The sequence below is a fragment of the Oryx dammah genome, unplaced genomic scaffold, assembly GCF_014754425.2.
Source record: "Oryx dammah isolate SB20612 unplaced genomic scaffold, SCBI_Odam_1.1 HiC_scaffold_11229, whole genome shotgun sequence".
Classification (NCBI taxonomy): Eukaryota; Metazoa; Chordata; class Mammalia; order Artiodactyla; family Bovidae; genus Oryx; species Oryx dammah.
Genome location: NW_024080622.1, coordinates 3,954,115 through 3,980,307, shown reverse-complemented (window position 1 = coordinate 3,980,307; position 26,193 = coordinate 3,954,115). Strand labels below are relative to the sequence as shown.

Below are 26,193 nucleotides of genomic sequence, written 5' to 3'. Positions count from 1 at the left end.
GACTGGGACTCTCCCCAAGATGTTTGATTTGAAGATGCTAAAAATTTAAGGCTTAGCTCAAGTATGAGTAAGAATGCCTTGCTTTCAGATTTATACCTCTTCTGTATTTTTAATCATACAATATCCTAGCTAGTTTATATATAGAAAATCCTTCTTGTCTTTTAGAGCTTAAAATACTGTTGTGAAGTATAACCATTAATCTTGAATATATACATAGAGTTGCTTGTGACAGGAAACTTCATTTTGTACCATTTTTCCTGTATAAAGCTTTTGAATTTTTTTTTGTGAGAAATGCATCAAGATGCCATCTTTCTCCCTTCATACTCAACTGCCATCTAATTTATCTAAGAGATAAATTTCATAAAACAATGTAAATGAGAGATTCCCTTAACACCACTTTTGTATCTTGCTAAAATATTGTACTTTCAAAGTGGCTAGTTAAAGAATATTAAAAAAATAATCGGGAAGTAAAATGTGACAATAAGAAATCCCACAGCATGCTACACATAACTTCCAGAAAAGTCACTAAACAAGCCCTAAACAAAGTTCTTACCTGCATAAGTTGCTGCTTCAATTTCTGTATTTCTGAAATGTTCAGCTCACTGAACAAGTCAGAAACAGGGTGGAGAGACTCTCCTTTCCTTAAAGTGGGAGTCCGATAGTCCCCATTCAGTTTCACAAGGGGCCCATGGATATGTCCATTCATTTTGTCATCATTGTTGGGTTCACTCCCATCCTCAGCAAACTTGAGCCCATCAACTGAGATGCTGATATGGTTATCATTGAGGGTGATGTATTGGGAGAGCTCCTTCCGCAGGCTGTTCTTTTGCTCCCTTTCATTTTTTAAGGTCTCAAGGGCTTCTTCCAGTTGGTGCTCAGCGATCTCTTTCAACCGGATGGCATCTTCCAGTTGGCTGTTCAGCAGCACTGTCTCCTCCTCAAATCGCTTAATCTCATGCTTTAAGCCTTCATATTCAACCTGAATCAGATAGGATAAAGAAGATTCATAAAACTAAAATTTGGGTCTTACAAAACTGCCATTAAACACTCTAGTGGACCTAACATTTAAAAAATTAAAAGTCTACAAAATAAATCTAAAAAGCACATGATATATATACATTTAAGGTAACACAGAATGGTTTCTTTAGATACCCATATATATAAATTCAGTTCCTAGCAGAAATGAAAAAGGTACCTCTCTTAGAATTTCTTTTATAGGTTCCAATGATCAAAAGGGGATACTATTTGCCTAATAAATCAATAACATATTTTGTAATAGTATATCAGAATACTCACAATCCAAGAAAAGGCTTTTATCATCACTATTACTTTGTTTTAAATTATTAATAATGAGGAAATTTTTATACTCAGGGCTAAGTTAAAAGATCACAGTATGAATATAATCTCAATAAAATATGTATGAGTGTAAGATGAGAAAGCAAAGAAATACTTGACATGCTTAAGGAAAGAATCTGGAATAACAGTGTCTATTACTCCAAAACAAAAGTGGAAGTGGATCAAGATAGTAGAGCAGGAGGACATGGATCTCACCTCCTCCCCAAAACACATCAAAAATACATGTGCATGTGGAACAATTCTTACAGAAAACCAACTGGAGACTGGCAGAAGATCTCTCACACAAGCAAAGCTGCAAGAAAGAGCCCCCCATAACCAGGTGATTGTGTACCAGCCCTGGCAGCTCTGCTTCAGGATGCCAGCTGGACAGACGTGGCGTCAGGCTTCAGACTGTGTTCAAGTCTGCTGTACATGTCTTGTTTTAGGACCAAACTTGAAGGGTCATGCTTCCTGGGGTGTGGTTTTCTCATTATGATACAGTAAAATAAGGGGATTAGTCAAACCAAGGTTGGATGTCTGAAATCTGTGCTCCATATGTCTGCTAATATTCCAATGTCAATGGAGCCGACGAATACTATTGTCAATGGAGCAGATGAATTTACTCTGCTACTTTTAAGGCACTGCCAGGTTATGGCAGTGGGAGAGACTAAAGAATTGAGAACAATATAAATCTACCACACACTTTTATAATCATACAATGAGATTTTAAAAAAAAACCTTTTTATTGTGGATAATGTAAAAATACTCAAGTAGTGAGAAGAGTTCAATAACTCCTGGGAAACCCACCACTCAGTTTCAACAGTCATCAACTCCCAGCTACTCCTTTCATTTATATTTCCATTCAGTCTCCTAGTTGGATTTATTAACTCTAAGATATCACATACTTTAGGATCTATCTCTAAAAGATGACTTTTAAAAAAAAGCATAGCCATAATTCCTTAAATAATTTCTTAAGAACAAGATATAATGTTAGTTATCAAAAACAATGTCAACAATTAGTTTGTATTGATATAGGATATAAATAAAACTCAGTGAAAAAGAATCTATATATATTATTACAACTGTGCAATACAAGAGAGCAAATGGAAATTTAAGAAAATGTTAACAGTTGATCTTTAATGGTGGGAATAAAGGTGATTTTTAAGAAAAAAATACCGATATATTATTATCAATATAATATTCTTTTGAATTACAACCAAATAAGAGCCTGTTCAAACACCTCCTTGGTTGTGAAAGTCCACAAATGAAAGAGATATCCCACTCTGAACACAACTGCCTTCTTTGGGCCCTTTTCCATGGCTCTTGCCACAGGCCATCCTTTAATAAGTGTTTTTATCTCTACAACAACTAAGAGGAAATATTTTTTATGCACCTAGGTGTCCCTCAGAGTGCTTTAATATCCCTTCTTGTGTCTCAATAAAATTCTGCTCTCGAGAAATATTTGCTGAATAAACTATTGTGAATGAAAAAATAAAATAGAAAAAATATGACAATGTCAATTATGATTTTAGATAGTAATATGAACTGTGTTTACCTTTAAATATATTTTAATATTTATATGACTTTAAACCTTTGTTTGGTAAAGGATTTTAAAAACTAAAGGACAAGGCTTCCCTAGTGGTCTAGTGGTTGAGAATCTGCTTGCCAATGCAGGGGTCACAGGTTTGATCCCTGGTCTGTGAAGATTCCTGCAGGTCCCAGAGCATCTAAGCTCATGTGTCACAACTACTGAGCCCATGAGCTGCCATTACTGAAGCCCACATGCCTAGAGCCAGTGCTCTGCAGCAAGAGAAACCATGGCAACGAGAAGCCTGTGAACTGCATGCAGCAAAGAACAGTTCCCCTTCGTCAGAACCAGAGAAAACCTGCACACAATGATTACCCAGCACAAACAAAATAAATAAATAAATCTTAAAACAAACAAATAAACAAACAAAAAACCACTAAAGGATAGAGATCATTTAGAGATCACTAAAGGATAGAGATAATGATCATTTTCATATATTTGTATTCCTTCCCACTTCTTCACATAATCTTAATTCAGTGGCTTGTCTTGCAAACTTTAGATAAGAGTCTTGATACGGAATTAATTAAGGTATAGGTTTGGCTGATGTAAGAGAGACCTAAGTAAGAGTGACTTATTTGAGAAAGAAATTTGTTTCTCTTGCATGTAATAGTACGGAGGTAAATAGTCAAGATTCAACATTCAAAACTAAGATCATGGCATTTGGTTCTATGACTTCATGGCAAATAAAAGGGAAAAAAATGGAAATAGTGACAGATTTTATTTTCCTGAGCTCCAAAATCACTGAGGTCAGTGACCAAAGCCATGAAATTAAAAAGATGCTGCTCCTTGGAAGAAAAGCTATGACAAACCTGGACAGTGTATTAAAAAACAGAGACATTATTTTGCCGACAAAGGTCCAACAAAGGTATAGTCAAAGCTATGGTTTCTCCAGTAGGCATGTACGGATGTGAGAGCTGGATTATAAAGAAGGTTGAGCACAGAAGAACTGATGTTTTTGAAATGTGGTGCTAGAGAAGACTCTTGAGAGTCCCTTGGACTGCAAAGAGATCAAACTAGTCAATCTTAAAGGAAATCAACCTTGAATATTCATTGGAAGGACTGATGCTGAAACTCCAATACTTTGGCCACCTGATGTGAAGAGCTGACTCACTGGAAAAGACTCTGATGCTGGGAAAGATTGAGGCCAAGAGGAGAACGGGGCAACAGAGGATAAGATGGTTGGATGGCATCATTGACTCAATGAATATGAGTTTGAGAAAACTCTGGGAGATAGCGACAGATGGGGAAGTCTGGTGCACTAGAGTCCATAGGGTTGCAAAGAGTCAGACACAACTTAGTGAGTGAACAGCATCAAACAGTCAAGGGGCAATATAAAATCTCTGTTTAATGAGGTCATCCAAGAATCAGACTCCTCCCATCTTAGCACTGCCTCCTACACTAGTCTACATGATCTAAGGTTGCTTGACTTCTTGATCATGTTCCAAGCAGTGGGACAAAATAAGGGTACACCCTCCTGTCTCTTTAAAGACCTATCTCAAAGTTGGCCATATCATTTCTCTTCACATCCCATTGGCTAGTACCAGTTGCAAAGAAGGCAAAGAATGTAGTCTTCACTCTCAGTAGCCTTGTGCCCAGTTAAAAATTGGGTAATATATTGGAAAAAGGAAACAATGGATATTGATGGATAGTTAGCACTCACCACCACTCACACAGACAGTGGTGATGACCTGTGGAAATTCACAGGTCCATGATAGAATCACTTAAAAGAGTCAAATCATAAAATTTTCTTAGTATAACAGAGTCTGTTTCCTTGTATCATGGTTTCTTCCAGGCCTTACATACTGTAGAGTCATTTTCCTCCTGACCTTTACCTTTTCTATCCCTGGACAAATTGGGACACTGGCTTGCCAGTCTTTCCCAGTATTTCAAGCAATCTTCTGACTGGCCTCAGATTATGTGATAGCTTACATTTGCAGATATTAATTTAGTTGGCAATGCAGAAATTTTATCCTGTAATCCTTGATAGACTGATGTCTTAGACCAGGCATTTTCAAATATTACTGTGTCCTCTGGACTAAATCCAGCTCACAGCCTATTTTTGTAAACAAAGTTTTATTGGAATTTAGTCACATTATTTTGTTTTCATATTGTCTATGGCTGCTTTTCATACCAGCAGAGTAGGGTAGTTGCAAGAAAGACTATATGGCTTGTAAAACCTAATATATTTGCTACCTAACCCTTTATAGAAAAATTTTGCTGATTCCTGGTCTACAGGAGGAAGGAAGGAAGACATTAATTAATGAAGTAAGACATTAATTTAGTTTGTATTGTAGATTTTTTTATTCTGTAACTTTTACTTAATTGATAGCAGACTTCCTTACTTGATCTCTTTGATCTCTTGATCTCTTCCAGACTTGATCTCTTTCTATCTGGTCAGCTTCATCATACTCACTCAAATGTGGTTTGTGCTTCTATTTACCCAGCTGTTTCATGTTTCTCTGCCTAGGCAAAGACAGTATTCTAGAAAACTCTTATTCATTCTTCAAGACCCAAATCAAGACTGATACTAACTGAAGTCTTTGTTGACCCACTCAGGCAAACAAATTACTCTATTCTTCTACTATTATAGCAAGGCTGCATCATAGGATTAGAATCACAGCAAAGTGGAAGCACCAGAAATAGAATGGGAGGGCACTTAAAAATCGGTAATTGACATATTTGAAGACAGCATCAAAGTAGTCACCATTATAAAAATCAATACTTCGTTGCATTTCCTTACAACAGCTTCATAGTTTAGTAACTCTATTTTTAACTACGTGAGGGTTGAAGACAGCATTTAACACTGTAATCTTTTCAGAGTTTAGGAACTCTAAAATCTTTTGTTTTCTTTTGGGGTTTTATTTGGGAATTGTGAAGATCTTAATTTCAACCTGTATTGCTAAACCTAACAGATAGCTTTACTCTTCAATTACATGGGACCCTAAGCTCTTTGAGCCAGTAACAATGTTTTTTGTCCTCAAAAAAGTACATGGCTTCTGTATGACAAACCCACAGCAAACATTCTCAGTGGTGAAAAACTGAAAGCATTTCCTCTAAGATCAGGAATAAGACAAGGGTGCTCACTCTTGCAACTATTACAGAACATAGTTTTGGAAGTCCTAGCCATGGCAATCAGAGAAGAAAAAGAAATTAAAGGAATCCAGATTGGAAAAGAAGAAATAAAACTCTCACTGTTCAGTTGCTCAGTTTTGTCTGACTCTTTGTGACCCCATGGACTACAACACACCAGGCCTCCCTATCCATCACCAACTCCTGGAATTTACTCAAACTCATGTCCATTTAGTCAGTGATATCATCCAACCATCTCATCCTCTGTCATCCCCTTCTCCTCCTGCCTTCAATCTTTCCCAGCATCAAGGTCTTTTCCAATAGTCAGTTCTTCACATCAGGTGGCCAAAGTATTGGAGTCTCAGCTTCAGCATCAGTCTTTTCAATGAATATTCAGTACTGATTTTCTTTAGGATGGACTGGTTGGATCTCCTTGCACTCCAAGGGACTCTCAAGAGTGCTCTCCAGTACCACAGTTTAAAAGCATCAATTCGTCAGTGTTCAGCTTTCTTTATAGTCCAACTTTCACATCCATACATGACTACTGGAAAAACCATAGCTTTGACTAGATGGACCTTTGCTGGCAGAGTAATGTCTCTGCTTTTTAACATGCTGTCTAAGTTGGTAATAACCTTTCTTCCAAGGAGCAAGCATCTTTTAATTTCATGGCTGCAGTCACCATCTGCAGTGATTTTGGAGCCCCCCAAAATAAAGTCTGTCACTGTTTCCATTGTTTCCCCATCTATTTGCCATGAAGTGATGTGACCAGATGCCATGATCTTAGAGCTAATCAATGAATTTATTAAAGCTGCAGGATACAAAATTAAAAGAAATTCTTTGAATTACTGTGCACTAACAATGAAAAATCAGAAAGAGAAATTAAAGAAACAACCCCATTCACCATTTCAACAAAAGAAGAAAATAAAATACCTAGGAATAAATCTACCTAAGGAGAAAAAAGATCTACATGCAGAAAATTGTAACACAATGATGAAAGAAATAAAGATGGCTCAGATAGAAAGATATATCATGCTCTTGGGTTGGAAGAATCAATATTGTGAAAATAACTATACTACCCAAAGCCTTCTACAGATTCAGTGCAATCCCTATCAAATTACTAATAGCATTTTTCACAGAACTAGAATAAAAAATTTTACAGTTTGTTTGGAAACACAAAAGACCCTCAATAGCCAAAGCAATCTTGAGAAAGAAAAATGCAGCTGGAGGAATCTACCTTCCTGACTTCAGACTATACTATAAAGCTACCATCATCACAAAAACAAAATATAGATCAATGGAACAAGACTGAAAGCCCAGAGATAAGCTGATGCACTTATGGGCAGCTTATCATTGACAACGGAGGCAAGAATATACAATGGAGAAAAGACAGCCTCTCTTCAATAAGTGGCGCTGGAAAAACTGGACAGCTATGTGTAAAAGAATGAAATTAGAACACTTCCTAACACTATGCACAAAAATGAACTCAAAATGGATTAAAGACCTAAATGTAAGGCCAGAAACTAAAAACTCTTAGAGAAAAAAGGCAAAACATTCTTTGACATAAATCACAGCAAGGTCCTCTTCGACTCATCTCCTAGATAAATGAAAAAAAAAAAAACAAACCACCAAAACTAAACAAATGGGGCCTAATTAAATGTAAAATCTTTTGCATAGCAAAGGAAACTATAAACAAGATGAAAAGACAACCCTCAGAATGGGAGAAAATAATTGCAAATGAAGCAACTGACAAAGGGTTAATTTCCAAAATATACAAGCAACTCATGAAGTTCAATATCAGAAAAACAAACAACCCAAACAAACAAACAAAAAGGGGCCAAATTCCAAAGGCAAGGGTGGGAGCAGTCAGTGCCAGGACCCCGCACTTACTGAGTACCCTCCAAGATTCATGGTGAGGAGGATATTCTCCCTGTAAACCTCTCTTCTGAACTCGGATGCCCTGGGGGAGAAGTTTGTGCTTTTCAGTTCAGATGGCAGAGTAGAGGGATGCGCGTTCATCTTCTCCTGTGAGAACATTAAAATTGCAACTAGCTGCTGAACAACCATCGACAGGAGGATGTTGACACCTACCAAAAAGATACCCTACATCCAAGGACAAAGAAGAAGCTGCAACAAGATGGTAGAAGGGATGCAATCATGTTAAAATCAAAACCCATACCTGCCAGAGACTCTTAGAGGGTACAAACAAAACCTTGTGCACACCAGGATCCAGGAAAAAGGAACAGTGATCCCCACAAGAGACTGAGTCAGACCTGCTTGTCAATGTCTGAGGGTCTCCTGTGGAGGTGTGGGTCAGCAGTGGCCTGCAGCAGGAACAGAGGTACTGGTAGAAGCAGTCCTAGTAGGCCTGGCATGTGGCCTAAGTCTTTTTGGAGGAGATTGCCCTTAGCCCTACCATAGAGCTTGCAGCCCTAACATAAAGCTGCTGGCTGGGCAACCCACAAACTAGAGAACAATTATATCAAAGAAGTTTCTTGCACTGTTGCAAAGGTTCTAGGCCCCACATCAGACTTCCCAACCTGGGGATCTGGCAAAAGGACTGGTAATCCCAAGGGAATCTGACTTTGAAGGTCAGAGGGATTTGATTACAGAATTTCCACAGGACTATGGGAAATGGAGATTCTTGGAGGGCACAAACAAAACCTTGTGTGCACCAGGACCCAAGGGAAAGGAGCAGTGACCCCACAAGAGACTGAGTCAGAATTCCCTGTGAATGTTTGGGGGTCTTCTGTGGAGGTATAGCTCAACAGTGGCCTGCCGTGGGGTCAGGGGCACTGGCAGCAGCAGTCCAGGGAGGCACACCTTGGCATCTCTTGGAGGAGGTCATCATTAGCCCTACCATAGAGTCTGCAGACTCCAGGACTGGGCTGCCTTAGGACAAACAACTAACAAGGAGGGAGCACAGCCCCACTCATCAACAGAAAATTGGATTAAAGATTTACTGAGCATGGCCCAGCCCACCAGAGCAAGACCCAGTTTTCCCCATGGAACACAGCCAGTCCGTCCCATCAGGAAGCTTGCACAAGCCTCTTATCCTCATCCATCCGAGGGCAGACAGAAGCAGCAAGAACTACAATCTCATGGCCTACAGAATGAAAACCACCATCACAGAAAACTAACCCAAATGATCACAAGGATCACAGCCTTGTGTAACTCAGTAAAGCTATGGGCCACGTAGTATAGAGCAACCCAAGAGGGACAGGTCTGGTGGAGAGTCTGAGATGGGTCATGGTCTGACAAAATGTGGTCTACTGAAGAAGGGAATGGCAAACCACTTCAGTATTCTTGCCTTAAGAACCCCATGAACAGTATGAAAAGGCAAAAAGATATGACACTGAAAGATGAACTCCCCAGGTCGGTAGATGTCCAATATGCTATTGGGGAAGAGCAGAGAAATAGCTCCAGAAAGAATGAAGAGGCTGAGCCAAAGTGGAAACAACACTGAGTTGTGGATGTGTCTGGTGGTGAAAGTAAAGCCAGTGCTGTAAATAACAACACTGCACAGGAGCCTGGAATGTTAGGCCCATGAATCAAGGTAAACTGGATGTGGTCAAACAGGAGATGGCAAGAGTGAACATCAACATTATACGAATGAATCAGTGAACTACAATGGAATGGAATGGATGAATTTAATTCAGATGACCATTATATCTACTACTGTGGGCAAGAATCCCTTAGAAAAAATGGAGTAGCCCTCACAGTCAACAAAAGAGTCTGAAATGCAGTAACTGGGTGCAGTCTCAACAATGACAGAATGATCTTGACTTGCTTCCAAGGCAAACCATTCAAAATCTTAGTAATCCAAGCCTATGCCCCCACCACTAATGCCAAAGAAGCTGAAGTTAAAAGAGTCTACGAAGACCTACAAGACCTAGAACTAATACACACACAAACAAAAACATTCTTTTCATCAGGGAATTGGAATGCAAAAATTGGAAGCCAAGAGATAACTGGACTAACAGGCAAGTTTGGCCTTGGAGTAAAAAATGTAGTAGGGCAAAGGTTACCAGATCTTTGCCAGGAGAACACACTAGTCACAGCAGACACCCTCTTCCAGCAACACAAGAGATGACTCTACACAAGGACATCACCAGATTGGCAATACTGAAATCAGATGGATTATATTCTTTGCAACTAAAGATGGAAAAGCCAGCAAAAACAAGACCTGGAGCTAATTATGGCTCAGATCATTTGAGCTCCTCATTGCAAAGTACAGACTTAAATTGAAGAAAGTAGGGAAAACCACTAGGCCATTCAAGCATGACCTAAATCAAATCCTTTATGATTATACTGTGGAAGTGACAAATAGACTCAAGGAATTAGATCTGATAGAGAGAGTGCCTGAAGAACTATGGACGGAGGTCAGTAACACTGGACAGGAGGCAGTGATCAAAACCATCCCCAAGAGAAAGAAATGCAACAAGGCAAGATGGTTGTCTGAGGAGGCCTTACAAATAGCTTAGAAGAAGAGAAATGAAAAGCAAGGGAGAAAGGAAAAGATATACCTAACTAAATGCAGAGTTCCAGAGAAAAGCAAGGAGAGATAAGAAAGTCTCCTTAAATGAACAATGCAAAGAAATAGAGGGAAACAATAGAATGGGAAAGACTAACAATCAGTTAAAGAAAATCATAGATTCAAGGGAACATTTCATTCAAAGACAGGTATAATAAAGGACAGAAACAGCAAGGATCTAACAGAAAGCAGATGAGATTAAGAAGAGGTGGCAAGAATACACAGAAGAATTGTGCCAAAATGGTCTTAACGAACTGGATAACCATGATGGTGTGGTCACTCACCTAGGAGACATCCTGGAGTGTGAAGTCAAGTGAGCATTAGGAAGCATCACTACAAATAAAGCTAGTGGAGGTGATGGAATTCCAGCTGAGCTATTTCAAATCCTAAAGAATAATGCTGGTAAAGGGCTGCACTCAATATGGCAGCACATTTGGAAAACTCAGCAATGGCCACAGTATTGGAAAAGGTCAGTTTTCATTCTAATCCCAAAGAAAGGCAATGCCAAACAATGTTCAAACTACCATACAATTGTGCTTATTTCACATGCTAGCAAGGTAATGTTAAAAATTCTTCTAGCAAGGCTTCAAAAGTATGTGAACCAAGAACTTCCAGATGTACAAGCTGGATTTAGAAAAGGTAGCAGAACCAGAGATCAAATTGCCAACATCTACCAGATGATATAAAAAGCAAGAGAATTAAAAAAAAACACATACTTCTGTTTCATTGACTATGCTAAAGCCTTTGACTGTGTAGATCACAACAAACTGTGAAAAATTCTTGAAGGGACAGGAATACCAGACCACCTTACCTGTCTCATGAGAAACCAGTATGGAGGTCAAGAGTCAACAGCTAGAACTGGACAGGGAACAACAGACTGGTTCCAAATTGGGAAAGGAGTATGTCAAGGCTGTATATTGTCACCCTGCTTATTTAACTTCTATGCAGATTACATCATGTGAAATGCCAGCTGGATGAATCACAAGCTGGATACAAGATTGCTGGGAGAAGTATCAACAGCCTCAGAAATGCAAATGATACTACTTCAATTGCAGAAAGTGAAGAGGAATTACAGAGCCTCATGATGAGGGTAATAAGAGAGAGTGAAAAAGCTAGCTTAATCTCAATATTCAAAAAACTAAGATCATGGCATCTGGTCCCATTACTTCATGGCAAATAGAAGCGGAAAAAGTGGAAGCAGTGGCAGATTTTATTTTCCTAGACACTAAAATCACTGAGGACGGTGACTGCAGCCAAGAAATTTAAAGATGTTTGCTCTTTGGAATAAAACTACAACAAACACAGACAGCATATTAAAAAGCGAAGACATCACTTTGCTGACACAGATCCATATAGTCAAAGCTATGGTTTTCCTAGTAGTCATGTATGGATGTGAGAGTTGGACCATAAAGAGAGGGCTAAAGTTTTGATGATTTTCAATTGTGGTACTGGAGAAGACTCTTGATAGTCTTCAAGGAGCTCAAGTCTGAGCTGAGTCTGCAAGGAGCTCAAACCAGTAAAGGAAATCAGCCCTAACTATTCACAGAAAGAACTGATGCTAAAGCTGAAGTTCCAATACTCTGGCCACCTGATGTGAAGAGGAGACTCATTTGAAAAGACCCTGATGGTAGGAGAGATTGAAGGCAAAAGGAGAAGAGGGCAACAAAGGATGAGATGGTTAAATAGCATCACTGACTCTGTGGACATGAATTAGAGCAAAATCCGGGAGATAGTGAAGAACAGGAAGCCTCTTGTGCTGCAGTCCATAGGGTTGCAAAGAGTCGGACATAACTTAGTGACTAAACAACAACAGCAATATGGAATCTATAAAAATGGTACTGATGAAACTATTTGCAGGGCAGGAATACAGACACAGATGTAGAAAATGGACTTGTGGACATCGTGGGGGAAGAAGAGGGTGGGAGGAACTGAGAGCATAACATCGAACTATATATATTGCCATGTGTAAAAGAGATAGTGGGAAGTTGCTGTATAACACAGGGAGCTCAGCCTCGCTTTCTGACAACCTAAGGGAGTGGGATGGGGGCTAGAGCGAGAGGGAGGCTCAGGATGGAGGGGATGTATGTATACTTGTGACTGATTCACATTGTTGTATGGCAGAATCCAATATAACATTGTAAAGCAATTATCCTCCAATTAAAGATAAAGTAAAATAAAATTTAAAAATATGGCTTCATAGAAAGCTACATCTGAAATATTGGTTAAATGAAATCAAACTGAATTGATTCCAGGGTCTCTTATGACATAATTACTTGATATAGAAATATATCCCTAGAGGAAATATTCTTCATAACAAAAATATGATTAAACTGGTAATGGAAAACTATAGTTTTCAGTGCTTGGACAATAAATATTGAGTGTCTTAGTTCAGTATGTGAGACAGGAGGGACATGGAATTTATTATTTCTCTCTTCTACCATCACATCTCTAAGAACTGAATATGATTTCCTGTCCTATGTTAGTCTTTCCTCTATGTTAACCAATAACTGGGATGAGACATAAAAAACTAGCTATTTGAGTGAAAAACATGCTCCTGGAAGATAACACTCAACTAAACCAGCTTCCTCAAGACTCGAATCAAGACCCTCACTTTGTTGTACCTCCTTACTCAAAGCTATTATGTCATAAACTCTGTCTATCCCAACCACTTTCCCACCATGCAAGAGCCACCAGTTCAGATCCTCAAATCATATGAACATCCTTCCCCTGGACACCCCATTTTGAGATTCTGCTAAATCTCTATTGAGGTGATATCTTACTGCAAGAGGTCTAATTATCAGCTTTTTAAAATAATGAATTTTTCTGATGGTTTGTTGGGAAAATGACAATTGATACCTTCATATGACTTCTTCTGCTTATTGCACTTTCAGATATTTGGGTTTGAAAAGTATAAAGGTATAAAGCATATTTAATATAAGGCAAGGTCTGGTTTTATTTTAGACAAAGTGAAGTGAAAGTCGCTCAGTTGTGTCTAACTCTTTGCGACCCCATGGACTGTCCAAGGAATTCTTCAGGCCAGAATACTGGAATGGGTAGCCATTCTCTTCTCCAGGGGATCTTCCCAACGCCGGGATCAAACCCAGGTATCCTGCATTGCAAGTGGATTCTTTACCAGCTGAGCCACAAGGGAAGCCCAAAACACTGGAGTGGGTAACCTATCCCTTCTCCAGCAGATCTTCCCGATCCAGGAATTGAACCAGGGTCTCCTGCATTGCAGACAGGTTCTTTACCAACTGAGCTATTTGGGACGTAGACCCAAACGTGAGGAATGTGGCTAAAGTTTTCAGAGTCAACTGTTTGGTGTTCCTATATTTCATAATTAGGATCACAGATAAAAATTGACATGGTTAATAATAACAATCTTAAATTTTAGTTTCCTCTCTAAGCTGACTTGTGGATGTAAGATAAAGAAAAAAAGTTTACATATTCTTTAACAATTATTTAACGCCTACTATCGGAGAAGGCAATGGCACCCCACTCCAGTACTCTTGCCTGGAAAATCCATGGACAGAGGAGCCTGGTAGGCTGCAGTCCATGGGGTCGCTAAGGACTGAGCGACTTCACTTTCACTTTTCCCTTTCATGCACTGGAGAAGGAAATGGCACCCCACTCCAGTGTTCTTGCCTGGAGAATCCCAGGGACGGCGGAGCCTGGTGGGCAGCCGTCTATGGGGTCGCACAGCGTCGGGCACGACTGAAGCGACTTAGCAGCAGCAGCAGCTATGGACCAGGCCCTGTTTTAGGGTTAGGTTGTAATGAAGAGAGCTAGAAACAGACTATAAAATATAGAAACTACATAGGGAGTAAGAGGTGCTATTTAAACAATTATTTAGAAAATAATCTATTGATTGTTTAGTTCTTAGAACTAAACACTTTACAATCCTAGGAGCTTTGCTATTTAGGGAAACCTCAAACCAGGCTGGAGGAGTATATTGTGTATAGGAAGCTTCAGTACAAAGCAACATTCAGACCAATTCTGAAAGTGAAAGCCAGCCATTGTTATGTATTTGAATGCTAAATTCTGTAAGTAAAGGCCAATAGGAAGAAAAAAAACAAAATCAGTGTTTCGTTAATTAGGAGAAACGTGGTACTACAGTGCACTCACTTGTTAAGTAAGCCAGAATGACCCTTTGTATGGAAAATGATTTTAAATTAATTAATTCAACACTTAATTGGGAACATTACCATATTATATCTAGAAAATAAAATTTAAAAGATGTATATATTTTCCTGTTTTTTTTCCCAACTTCTGAGTTAAGCATTTGATTTCCATGTTTCAATTACTCCTGGGAGGGCATGAGTAAACAGTAAACAGTAATCAGCCAAACTCGTAGTACAAATTCCAATAGAAATGGCATCTGGGCTAATGAATTCTCACAGGATTCCTTGACAGTCTTTCAAGAATACCTAATACTGGCCTAAATTAACCTCCTGAGGACATCAGTCTACCACGTGCAGTGATGGGGTTCCCTACAGTGCAGATGGGTGCTCTCACAGTCTGGTCCATGCAGAGAGCTGTGAGGGCTTTAGGGATCAGGAGAAATGACCACTTTATTTGCACTTCAAGTCCTCTATATTCTTCATCAATAACAAAAAACCAAAACAACAAAAAATACCCTTCTTATTTTAAGACATTTCTGAGAAACCTTTTTTTTTTTTTTTTTTTCCTAATTTTCTCCACTGTGAGCTTACTGACCTCAGCCAAATCAAGAGCTGGGACCTCTAGTACTGCCAGCCTCAGCACACACAATGATTCAGTGCTTAAAGGGAAAGGAATGAGGTAAAAACACATGGAATATACAGGTAACTCTTTTTTTAATGGTCTAGAACCATCCCCTGCACTCCTTAGCAGACATCTTGCTCCCCAACACTGGGGGGAAGTAGCAATGATCAGAAATCAGATTTCAATTGTGTCAATACATGGATTTTTTTTTCCTTCTGGATTTTACCACTCCCCTCTTCATCTTTATATCTATCAAAACCACACCACTGTCCCTCAGTATCCATGGGGTATTGGTTCCAGGAGCCCCCACAGATACCAAATTGTGTGGATGCTCAAATCCCTTAGATAAAGCAGTCATAGTATTTGCATATGACCTATGCACACTGGTACATCTTTAAATCGATTCTAGATTATTTAAAAATACCTAATACAATATAAATGCTATGTACCTGACAGTGTGAGGCAAATTAAAGTTTTGCTTTTCGGAATTTTCTGGAATTTCTTTCTTTTTTTTTTTTTAAAAGAAAAATTTCAATCTGTGGTTGGTTGAAACTGCAAACATAGAACCCATGGATCAGTTCTAGAAGGAGATACTAACTTGGGAAGGGAAAGAAGTAGAAGCATACATCTGGACTGACCTCCAAATTGACAGAGGATGAGAATCCTACCTTTTGGATTCTGAATTCAGCCTAGCACAGTGCCTGGTGCAGTTTGTTGACCTGATCTGAGAGCTTATGACAACATTTAGACCAGAATAGGGTTGTGGTGGAAAAACCACCTTTGAAAACACCTTGAAATCCAGCTTACCTTTGCTTAACTACCTATAAAGTTTACTCATAAATAAATCCTATTAAAAGTACAGACTCAAGAATGCTATTACTAATAGCTATAACAAACCAGAAAGCAAATTGATCAGGAAAATTAAACAATTAAGGTTTCTAAGCCTCATCACTCACAAAATTATTCAAATGTACACATGCAATCTTTTTTGTCAGGTTACAGCAGAACAAAGAAATTAGGCATCTTCTTGTTCTGACTGATGTACGTTTCATAATACCCTTCCTTGCATGATTTGAAAACAATTTACAAGAAAGAGAGTGAAAGAGATAGATTGCAGGGAAACTTTAAGCTTGTATTACAAGTTTATAATAAGGCTTTTAGTAAGTCATCAGGTTAGATTAATTACAACACATTTAGCTTACTCCAGAAATAAATTAACATATAACTAAAGAATAAAGTAAATTTTTTCTATCCAATAAAGTTTTTTTGGTTAATTATAGTACTTCTAGGTTTGCCTTTTAAATTTTAGCTGAAATAGGAGGGTTGGGAAATTCAGCACATAATTAATGTTGGGAGATTGAGGCAAATTTCAATAGTTTATTTTCTGATAAAGTCTCCCATATTCCTATATGATTACTTTATAGATCAGAATTTTAGTATAGAGATTTTAAAAGGGTTAAGATTTAAGATTAAGAAGGAAGAAGATTTCAGAAGGTGTGAATCCAGTGGAGTGCAACCAAAAATCTTAAACCTCACCTGGTTCTGTTTTAATGTGGACACCAGTTTCTGCAGCGTGATGTTTTCCTCCTCTAGTTCAGTGTAGTCCTGAAGGAGACGGGCCTCTCGGAATTTATATTCTCGGATTTCATCCTTCATCCGTATTCTTTGTAGCTCCCCCATCTCATTGTTCTGAAACAAGAGAATAAACAGTAAATAACAAAAGTTTCTTATAATAGATTTTAATAAGTATAGATAAAGTCTTGGTAGTTAATAATAATAAAAATATCACATGGAGTGTAAATTGGTACTGGTACCATCTTTTTTTGAGTAACAATTTAAAATCTGTCAAACTTTACAAGCACATACACATAACCCAGCAATTCTAAAATCATTCTTAAGCATACTCTCTTAGAAGTAAACAAAAAGAAAAATACAGTCATGCTATTTACACAAAGAATAGGAAAAGTCTAAATGTTTGCTAAAAATAGGGAACAATGAAATGATCATGCATCCTTTAGTGGAATAATATAAAATTATTTAAAATAATGAGAAAAAGGAATGAGTAGTAGTTTTATGCACTAAAATGGAAATAGAGCCACAATATATTTAGAAAATTATAGATTAATATGCTTCCCAAGTGGCACAGTGGTAAAGAATCCACCTGTCAATGCAGGAGATATGGTTTGATTCTTGGGTCGGGAAGATCCCCTGGAATGGGAAATGGCAACCCACTCCAGTATTCTTGAAAGGAGCCTAGCAGTCTACAGTCCACTGGACACACACACACACACACACATGCATAAAACACCAATTTTCTAAACTCTGATGGGGGAGTCTTTCTACAAGTTTCAAAATCTTCCAACTAAAGCCACATGGCCTAATTCTGCCTTGCTCCAGCTACCCTGGCTTCAGCCACAGAAACTTCTTTCTGCTCCCACAAGATGTTGAACTTGGCAGCTCATTCCTGCCTTCAGACTTTTGCATTCCTCCTCCCAGACTCCCTGCCTCCAGATCAAGGTGCCATGAGCCTCTTCGACAATGTGGTAAAGCTGATAGACCACTTCTCAGAATATTTTAAAGGGCACTGAAAGAGTTCAGATCCTCCAATGTCAAAATATGGCACTTTGGTATATTGATTATTTGAGCTGAAGGCATTTGACAGACAGCAGATTCAGGAAGGGCTCTCTGCCCTCCCCTTTTCTACATAAAAGCTGGACACGAAATTTCCTTTGGAAAGGTGCTCTCCTTGTACTGGAAGAGAACATTCTTATTGCCAGAGACTGGGAGTCAGTGCCAAAATGGACCTGTGCAAACAGGCCTACTAAAATGACCTTCCATTCATTCCCTCTATTTAGTTCCTAGTCACTGTCCCATGATATACTACCCCAGTCCAAGCTCCTTTGTCTTCTCATATCCCCATAATTTATCATTCTTTTTGCAAAAAAGGTATATAAGTTTTTGGGCCTAATGATTTCTGGTCTTCATTTTCCTTTTGACGACTCCCATGTACTTGTAAAAAAATTCAATAAGTTTATATGCTTTTTTTCTTGTTAACCAGCTTTATGTCAGTTTAATTCTTCATCCTAGTCACAGAATCTAAGAGGATAGAAGGAAATTTTCTTCCCTTACAGCATAAAAGACAACATTATAAAGGACATTATGTTAAAATTAATGTAATATTTTATAAAATTATGATAGGGTAATCAGATAGATTATTTATGGTAAAAAGAAGGTGTTAGTTGCTCATTCATGTATGACTCTTTGCAACCCCATGGACTGTAGCCCACCAGGCTCCTCTGTCCATGGAATTCTCCAGACAAGAATATGGAGTGGGTAGCGATTCCCTTCTCTAGGGTATCTTCCTGACCCAGGGATGGAACCTGGGTCTCCTGCATTACAGTCAGATTCTTTCCCATCTGAGCCATCAAGGAAACCCGAGATTATTTATGGTAGTGGCCCTCAATTAATCATACTTTCCTGTGGTCACAGGCATACAGTCTCCTTTCAAGTCAACCATGAACTGGCCTACAGAATGCAGTGGAAGCCTTAGCCTTAAAAGGCCTTGAAGCTATTGTTCTTCCTCTCTTGGAACTCCACCACCACGTGAAGAAGCCCAGGCTAGCCTGCTGGAGCATGTGGCCCAGCAAACAGTCAGCACCAGCTGCCAGGCATGGGAGTGAGACACCTTGAATTCTTCGGTTCAGATGGCTGCCAGATGATGGCTGCCACATGGGTGACCCCAGGCTAGTTGGTAAGAACTGCCCAGCTGAGTACAGCTTGAATATCTGATCTATAGAATCATGGGGTATTATTTTAAGCACTTAAATTTGGGGTGATTAGTAATACATAACTGACACACTCATACATGTGACTCTTTATTAATGGAATGTATAATCAGATCCAGTGGTAGATCTAAGGAATACATTTTCAAAGCAATGATGATACTTAAAGATCCTGCAATATGATGTGATATGAAAATACACAAAGCAACGGTGTGGCTAATGCTACTGAAGTTTGTTGCCTACATTCAAACAGAAGAAAACGTTAAATTTTAGTCTGAGTCTAGAGAAAAAGGAGATGTAATAATTTTTCCCTCCAAGTTTATAGGTCTTCTGCATTTGATCCACAGATTCCCTTGACCCAAGTTAGGAAACTCTTCTGCTTCTATTTGTCATTTAGGTCTCAGTTCAAATGTTACTTCCTCAGAGAGGCCTTCCCTGAACAACTCCCCCACCCCTGCCCTTCAGTCTCCCATATTCCTATATGGTTTCCTTTATAGATCAGAATTTTAGTGTAGAGTAGATATTGAAAAAATAACTGTTGAAAGAATAGCACTAAACATTATTTGAAATTAGTAATTTACATACCTTTTACCTTTTTAACATCTGAATATAATCAATCTTTTCTATAGTGTTGCTCATGTGTCCCTAATACCTGACATATTTTAGGTCTTTATAACCATGGAATGAATAAACAGGTATACAAATAGCTGAAAACAAGATCTAAAAAATATTATTGTAGGGATTATGGTTTTTTTAGGGGGGTTCTTAGAGCAGGGAAGAAAGTGAGAAAACACATTTTCAAATAAACATACCTAAATCTGTGAAATGCCTTGACTTGTTACAGTTCTTCAATATACTGTCCAGCTATTTGGAGGCAGAAACATTACTTTATTCCCTGCTCCTTGAAAAATACTTTAAGCGTATATGTTCAGTAAGTACAGAATGAAAAACAGAAGAGTTTGGAGGTAAAGCCAAATTACAATATTTTATTAAAGTCTTTTATTTTGTAGAAATAGGAAATTTTAAATAATATTTTACTATATCTTTAAAGGTCTACCATTAACTGAATGATTTATAGTTATTTAGTTTTCCTCATTTATATGCATGAACATATGAGGAAACTAACAAACTGGATGCCAGTCATTTACATAAAATTATAGACAAAAATGTTATAAGAGATTCTGTAAAATGTGACTGTATACAATGCAAATATAATGCCCAGGAAATCTAGCTCATATAAACTCAGAATTAACCATAAAATCTTATATAGTAAGACAGTAAATGCAAGGACAAATTTAAGGCCATGGCAAAGCTAATAAGGGTCACCAACAAATAACTCATAAAAGAGCGAATGAAAACTTCTGATGTTAATTAAGGAAAAAGAAGAGCTTGGTGTGGAGACTGGTTAAATTGAAAGACTTTCTAGCAATAAAACACACATAAGATCCAGAGGGAGGCCTGGTGTGCTGCGATTCATGGGGTCGCAAAGAGTCGGACACAACTGAGCGACTGAACTGAAGTGAACTGAAGATCCAGAGGAAGAAAACTGATCTCATTTATTTTGCTAGAAACTCATGTTTTTTTGAATTGCCAAAGGTTAAATTTTCGGGTAATGCTTCCACAGCAAATTTAAAAATTTGCTATGTTTGTTTTTTGCATACTCACCATCCACTCATCACTGACATTTTTTTTTTTTTCTTTCTGGGATAAGATAATGCTGAGCTCTACTAAAAACCCTTATCAAGAATAATTAGAGTGAGGAAAATAAAGCATGAGAAAGTAGAGAAAATGGCATAACCAGGGAATACTCTAGGCTTTCACCTCCAAAGACCTGAGTCCCAGCCTCTTCTCAAAGGACAGGGGAGTCCCAGGAATGTTTGGGGTAGACGATCCTCATAGTTTGCATTGCACTTGACTGTAGCATCATTCTGAGAGTTTTATTTTAATTAACATTAAGAGGATTTCTTTTTGTGGGAATAATAAATTCCCTCTATTATTGGCCAGAGATATGAAAATATAAACACTTATTACTACACAAAGGTTAAAAAGTATAAACACTAATAGTGCCTTCCAGGTCTAGAGCTCTTAGCTTTTTATAACTTAATTATATTCATTGTCGTATTAGATCTTAATAATAGCTTGTGTGAGTTGGGTGATAAGTTCTTGCCCACAGCTTACTCATCTGTAAAGTGGGGATACTAATACTTAATATTATATGGTAGTTATGAGTATTTAATGATATAATATGGGGAAATGAGCAGAGATGCCCAGCACACAGAAAATTTCCCTAACAGTGGAATATGTGCTTCTACAGAGAAACATTCACATCTAAAGGCTGAAAGCAATTATTATTATATCTAATTACTCCTGGATGAGTCAGGGGGAGCTTTATAATGGACATAATATTTGACTAGAACCTTGAAGGACAAGTAGAGTTGACTAAATGGGTAAAGAGGTGGATGAACCTTCCAGTTGGAAGTAAACTTGTGGCCAAAAGGAGAGTTTTATTTGTGTTGAGGACAATACTAAAATAGCCAATAGCCAGACTGAGTATTTCCTTAAGGCACCAGTGAACCTGGAGCACTGATAGAGAGAAAGAGAAGAGAGAAATTCAGGAAAATCTAAAAAAGCTAATTATTTTCAACTTATGTCTACATTTGGTGTTATTTCATAAAATAAAATGTTAAATTACCGTCTAGTGTGGTTAACCTATGAGGCAGTAGGAGGAACCAAAACATTTTCATTACTTGGAATCTTTCAAGTTCTTTACTAGGCTGTGGTTTAGGAAAAAGGGCAGTTTGGTGTGGTTGGTGCAAAGTAACGAAATAGATTTTACAGGAAATTCTATATTAAACAAAGGAATTTGCGGAATCATCAAAGTCTTTTAAACAAAGTGGTCATGTAACAAGACCCATGTTTTGCAAAGTCACTCTGAGAGGTAGGAAGGTGGACAGGAGTACAAGCTAAGCCGTCGGCTAAAAGTCAGCACGAGGAAGAGGATGAGGAACATTGAGGAACATCTCAGCGTGAACAGAATTTGGTCACTGACTGATGTAATAATAAATGAAAGAGGAAGAAGAGTAGAGTGAAAAAACGACAGCCTAATAAGGATAACAGAACTGTAAGAAAGGAAGATATTTTACAACAAAGTGAACATGAGAGTTAAAGACATGTCTTCTTAATAATTACATGTAATATTAACTTGGGTAGTCAAACCAGGAATTTCTGGATCTGTGAGTGGAGGGAAGACAACTGGAGAGGGAAAAGAATGGGATATGCGGTACTGACTGTCTTACTTCTCTCCCATAGAGTTGCTGCTGATGGGGAGTTCTGGCACTTCAAGACCTTAATATTTATTTTCCTTCTTTTGGCCAAAAATTAACTCTTCTCTTGTTGGTGAGAGGAGTGGATGACAGTTCTTCTTGCCTGACCTCTCATGTCCTCCGTGTCCTCAGCTCGGGTAATTTGTTCTCTTTCCCACATAATGAATAACTTACTTCCTATTTTCTAAATCATCTCCAGTTCTCCCCAGAGGAAAGAGATTCTTCCATCAAATTTTGTTATGCTTTGATTTCCAACGTTCTCATTATATGCAACCCTGTGTCTTTACTTTCTTCTTCACCCAGGTTTGATTCCACTGTCATCACATACTGTCTTGCAAACACATTTTACTCCCTTGCATCTTTCTCTTGATCACAGAACCCAACTTTCTGCCTTGTTATGCCCAAAGAAGGACAGAACTGGACAAAATAAAAACCCATGCCCTGTGGTTTCAATTACAACTCATGAAGAGCTAGTGGGATGTGGTGGTGAAGAGCCCTGACTCTGGACCAAACTTCCTTGAGTTCAAACCCCTGCTTCAACACAGTAACTTTGGTCAAGGTTACTAATTCTCTGTGCCTGTTTCTTTTCCTGTCAGGGCAATAATCTCCAGGGGAATAACCTCCATCTGTTAGGTGGATCAGAATGGTGCCTGGTATGACTGGACAGAGATGTATAGAATAGTCTTTTGGACTCTGTGGGAGAGGGAGAGGGTGGGACGATTTGGGAGAATGGCATTGAAACACGTATAATATCATATATGAAATGAGTCACCAGCCCAGGTTCGATGCACAATACTGGATGCTTGGGGCTGGTACACTGGGACGACCCAGAGAGATGGTACGGGGAGGGAGGAGGGAGGGGGGTTCAGGATGAGGAACACGTGTATACCTGTGGCGGATACATGTTGATGTATGGCAAAACCAATACAATATTGTAAAGTAATTAACCTCTAATTAAAATAAATACATTTATTTAAAAAAATAAAAAATAAAAAAACCAGTTCTGAATCTCTCAAACAAGCCTTCAGTTCAGTTCAGTTCAGTTCAGTTACTCAGTGTTGTCTGACTCTTTGTGACCCCATGAATTGCAGCATGCCAGGCCTCCCTGTCCAACTCCCAGAGTGCACTCAAACTCACATCCATCGAGTCGGTGATGCCATCCAGCCATCTCATCCTCTGTCGTCCCCTTCACCTCCTGCCCCCAATCCCTCCCAGCATCAGGGTCTTTTCCAATGAGTCAACTCTTTTCATGAGGTGGCCAAAGTACTGGAGTTTCAGCTTTAGCATCAGTCCTTCCACTGAACACCCAGGACTGATCTCCTTTGGAATGGACTGGTTGGATCTCCTTGCAGTCCAAGGGACTCTCAAGAGTCTTCTCCAACACCACACTTCAAAAGCATCAATTCTTCGGTGCTCAGCTTTCCTTATAGTCCAACTCTCACATCCATACATGACCACAGGAAAAACCACAGCCTTGACTAGACTGACCTTTGTTGGCAAAGTAATGTCTCTGCTTTTCAATATGCTATCTAGGTTGGTCATAACTTTCCTTCCAAGGAGTAAGCGTCTTTTAATTTCATGGCTGCAATCAACATCTGCAGTGATTTTGGAGCCTCCCAAAATAAAGTCTGACACTGTTTCTACTGTTTCCGCATCTATTTCCCATGAAGTGATGGGACCTTAGGCATTCTTTATTGGTCATTCATATACATATCCACAGTGTGGTAAGTTCCCAACTTCTCTCTTCCTACCATCAGTCTCCTCTCTCCTGAGAATCTTGCCTCATGTTTACTTGGGTTGGGGGTGGGACAGAAGACAAGGAGGTATAGTGCGTATTCCCATTCTCATTACTTTCTTCTAAGCTACTGTACACAGTTTAAAGACTAAATCCAGTCTTAAACAAACTCTAACTTTTACATCCATATTTCAATTTCTATGGTCATGATTTTTTTTTTCAATTCATTCCAATGAACACTGCATCTGCTCTTGTCAAAGTCATCAATAATTTCCATGTTGCCACTGGATTTGGTGGCTATGCCTGTGTTTTCCTCTCACCCCACTCCTTCAACAGCGTTTACCAATCCCTCCTTTCTGAAACTCTTTCTTTATGCTATTGGCTCTTCAGACATCTAAACTCTGATCTCATTGGCTGTTTCTTTGCAGTTCTTTCTGACCTGCTCTTCTCAGCTCAACCTCTCTACTGTCCAGTGTACCAAATCTATACTGAGCCCCTCCCTTTTCTGGCTACTCTCCACAGGTAACCTCATCCAGGGCTCTGGCTTTAAATATACCACTGATATGCTGATAACTCTCAAATTCCCACCAGGGCTAACAGAACCCTACTGGGCCTGATTTTTGCCTTACTTAAAGTGCTCATCCTATAGTTTTCTCCAACAAACACATCATGCCCCTGCTTCCTGAGCTTCTGATTTCGTAACCATCTCAAACTGGGTCCTGCTTTAGAGTCCTTGCACCACGTGTCTCCTCTGCTTGGATTTCCCTCTTTGTTCACACTTTTTTTTTTTGGTCTCTTTATTAGGATCTCAAATGTCATCTCCACAAGAGATGACCATGGAATCTAAAGTACCCAATAGCTGCCCAGTCATACTCACATAACCCTGTTTTAATGGTCTGAAAAGTGTTTATCACTATTTATTTGTTTTCTGGGTATTGGTTATTTTTCCTTCACTAGATGTCAGAAGGACCAAATGTCCTTCACTAGTTTTCAATAATTGGTCCCCGTGTACCCCAGAACCCAGGGAAGCACGTCACTTATGGTAGTCATATCCCACAGCTCAGACTCATCACTTCCAGCGTGGGGTGGATTGGTGGCAATTGTGAGGAAAGTTGGGAAGTCTTTGAATGGATGAACTTAGCTGGGTATAGCCAAAAAAGTACAGGTATATTTGTATATTTCATATGTGTGAGTTTATAGATTGGAAAAAAACTCACATCTACAAAGCAAGCCACAGGTAAAATTCTCCAGTGTTTAAAAACCCTTTTAATGACATCTAATCCATGTATATTTATACTTTATTCCATCTCTGTACAAATTTGTAACAAGAAAAGTGTTTGATAAACATCTATAGATGTAGGTGTATAGGACTGACACAACTTATTTTTTTATTATTATTATTATTATTACTTTTGCTTTACAATATTGTATTGGTTTTGCCATACATCAACATGAAGCCGCTGACACAACTTATTATGTAATCTCTCTTAAGAATGGGTATAATCAATGAGGGACATCGACACCGTAATGTCTTTGTGAGATCAGCCAATAACAAGCCGATAGACAAAGAGATCTTTTTCCAAAATCACAATAAAGGAAGACCAGTTGCTCTATCAGGCAGTCATGTGGGCTTCACAGTCTTCAGGAGAGCTATCAGTGAAGAAAATGAAGATATCAGAGCACCATACAGACAGCATCTCCAAGTGCAATCCAGACTAAACAACTGGGAAATAGCTAGGAAAAACAAACAGAGTCTGAAATGTGGCTTAAAACAAAAAAGCTCAGTGAGGAAAAAAAGCATGTAAAGAGATTTGCCATGGCTGGGAAAGAGAAATAGAGGAGAGGATTACCACTTTAGGACAGCATTGCCCACTAGCGAGCTCCACATGAGGCTAGTTCTGTGCAGGGTTACTGGAATATTAAAGTTACACACATCTTTTTTCTGCTAGACTTCTCAGAGCCCTTAGTATGCCAGCATGCATTGAGACTTTGTAAGAGTAAGATGTAGTATGTAGCATTTACAAAAATTTTTTTGACCATATATCTTTGCCTTTTAAAAGGAGCATTTTGATCAATCCACAGACCAA

At 38.7% G+C, this 26,193-nt stretch overlaps 1 protein-coding gene across 4 annotated transcripts in view; it reads right to left on the bottom strand.

The window, feature by feature from the left end:
• The window catches only part of LOC120861156 (protein bicaudal D homolog 1), a 252,396-nt gene that overhangs the window by 55,340 nt on the left and 170,863 nt on the right, over positions 1 to 26,193 (bottom strand). For all 4 annotated transcript variants that reach the window (XM_040236802.1, XM_040236803.1, XM_040236804.1 and 1 more), the window contains exons 3-4: positions 16,803 to 16,955; positions 554 to 979 (exon numbers count right to left, since the gene is read on the bottom strand). In XM_040236802.1, coding sequence (XP_040092736.1) covers positions 554 to 979; positions 16,803 to 16,955 — 579 coding nt within the window. The remainder of the gene's footprint in view (positions 1 to 553; positions 980 to 16,802; positions 16,956 to 26,193) is intronic.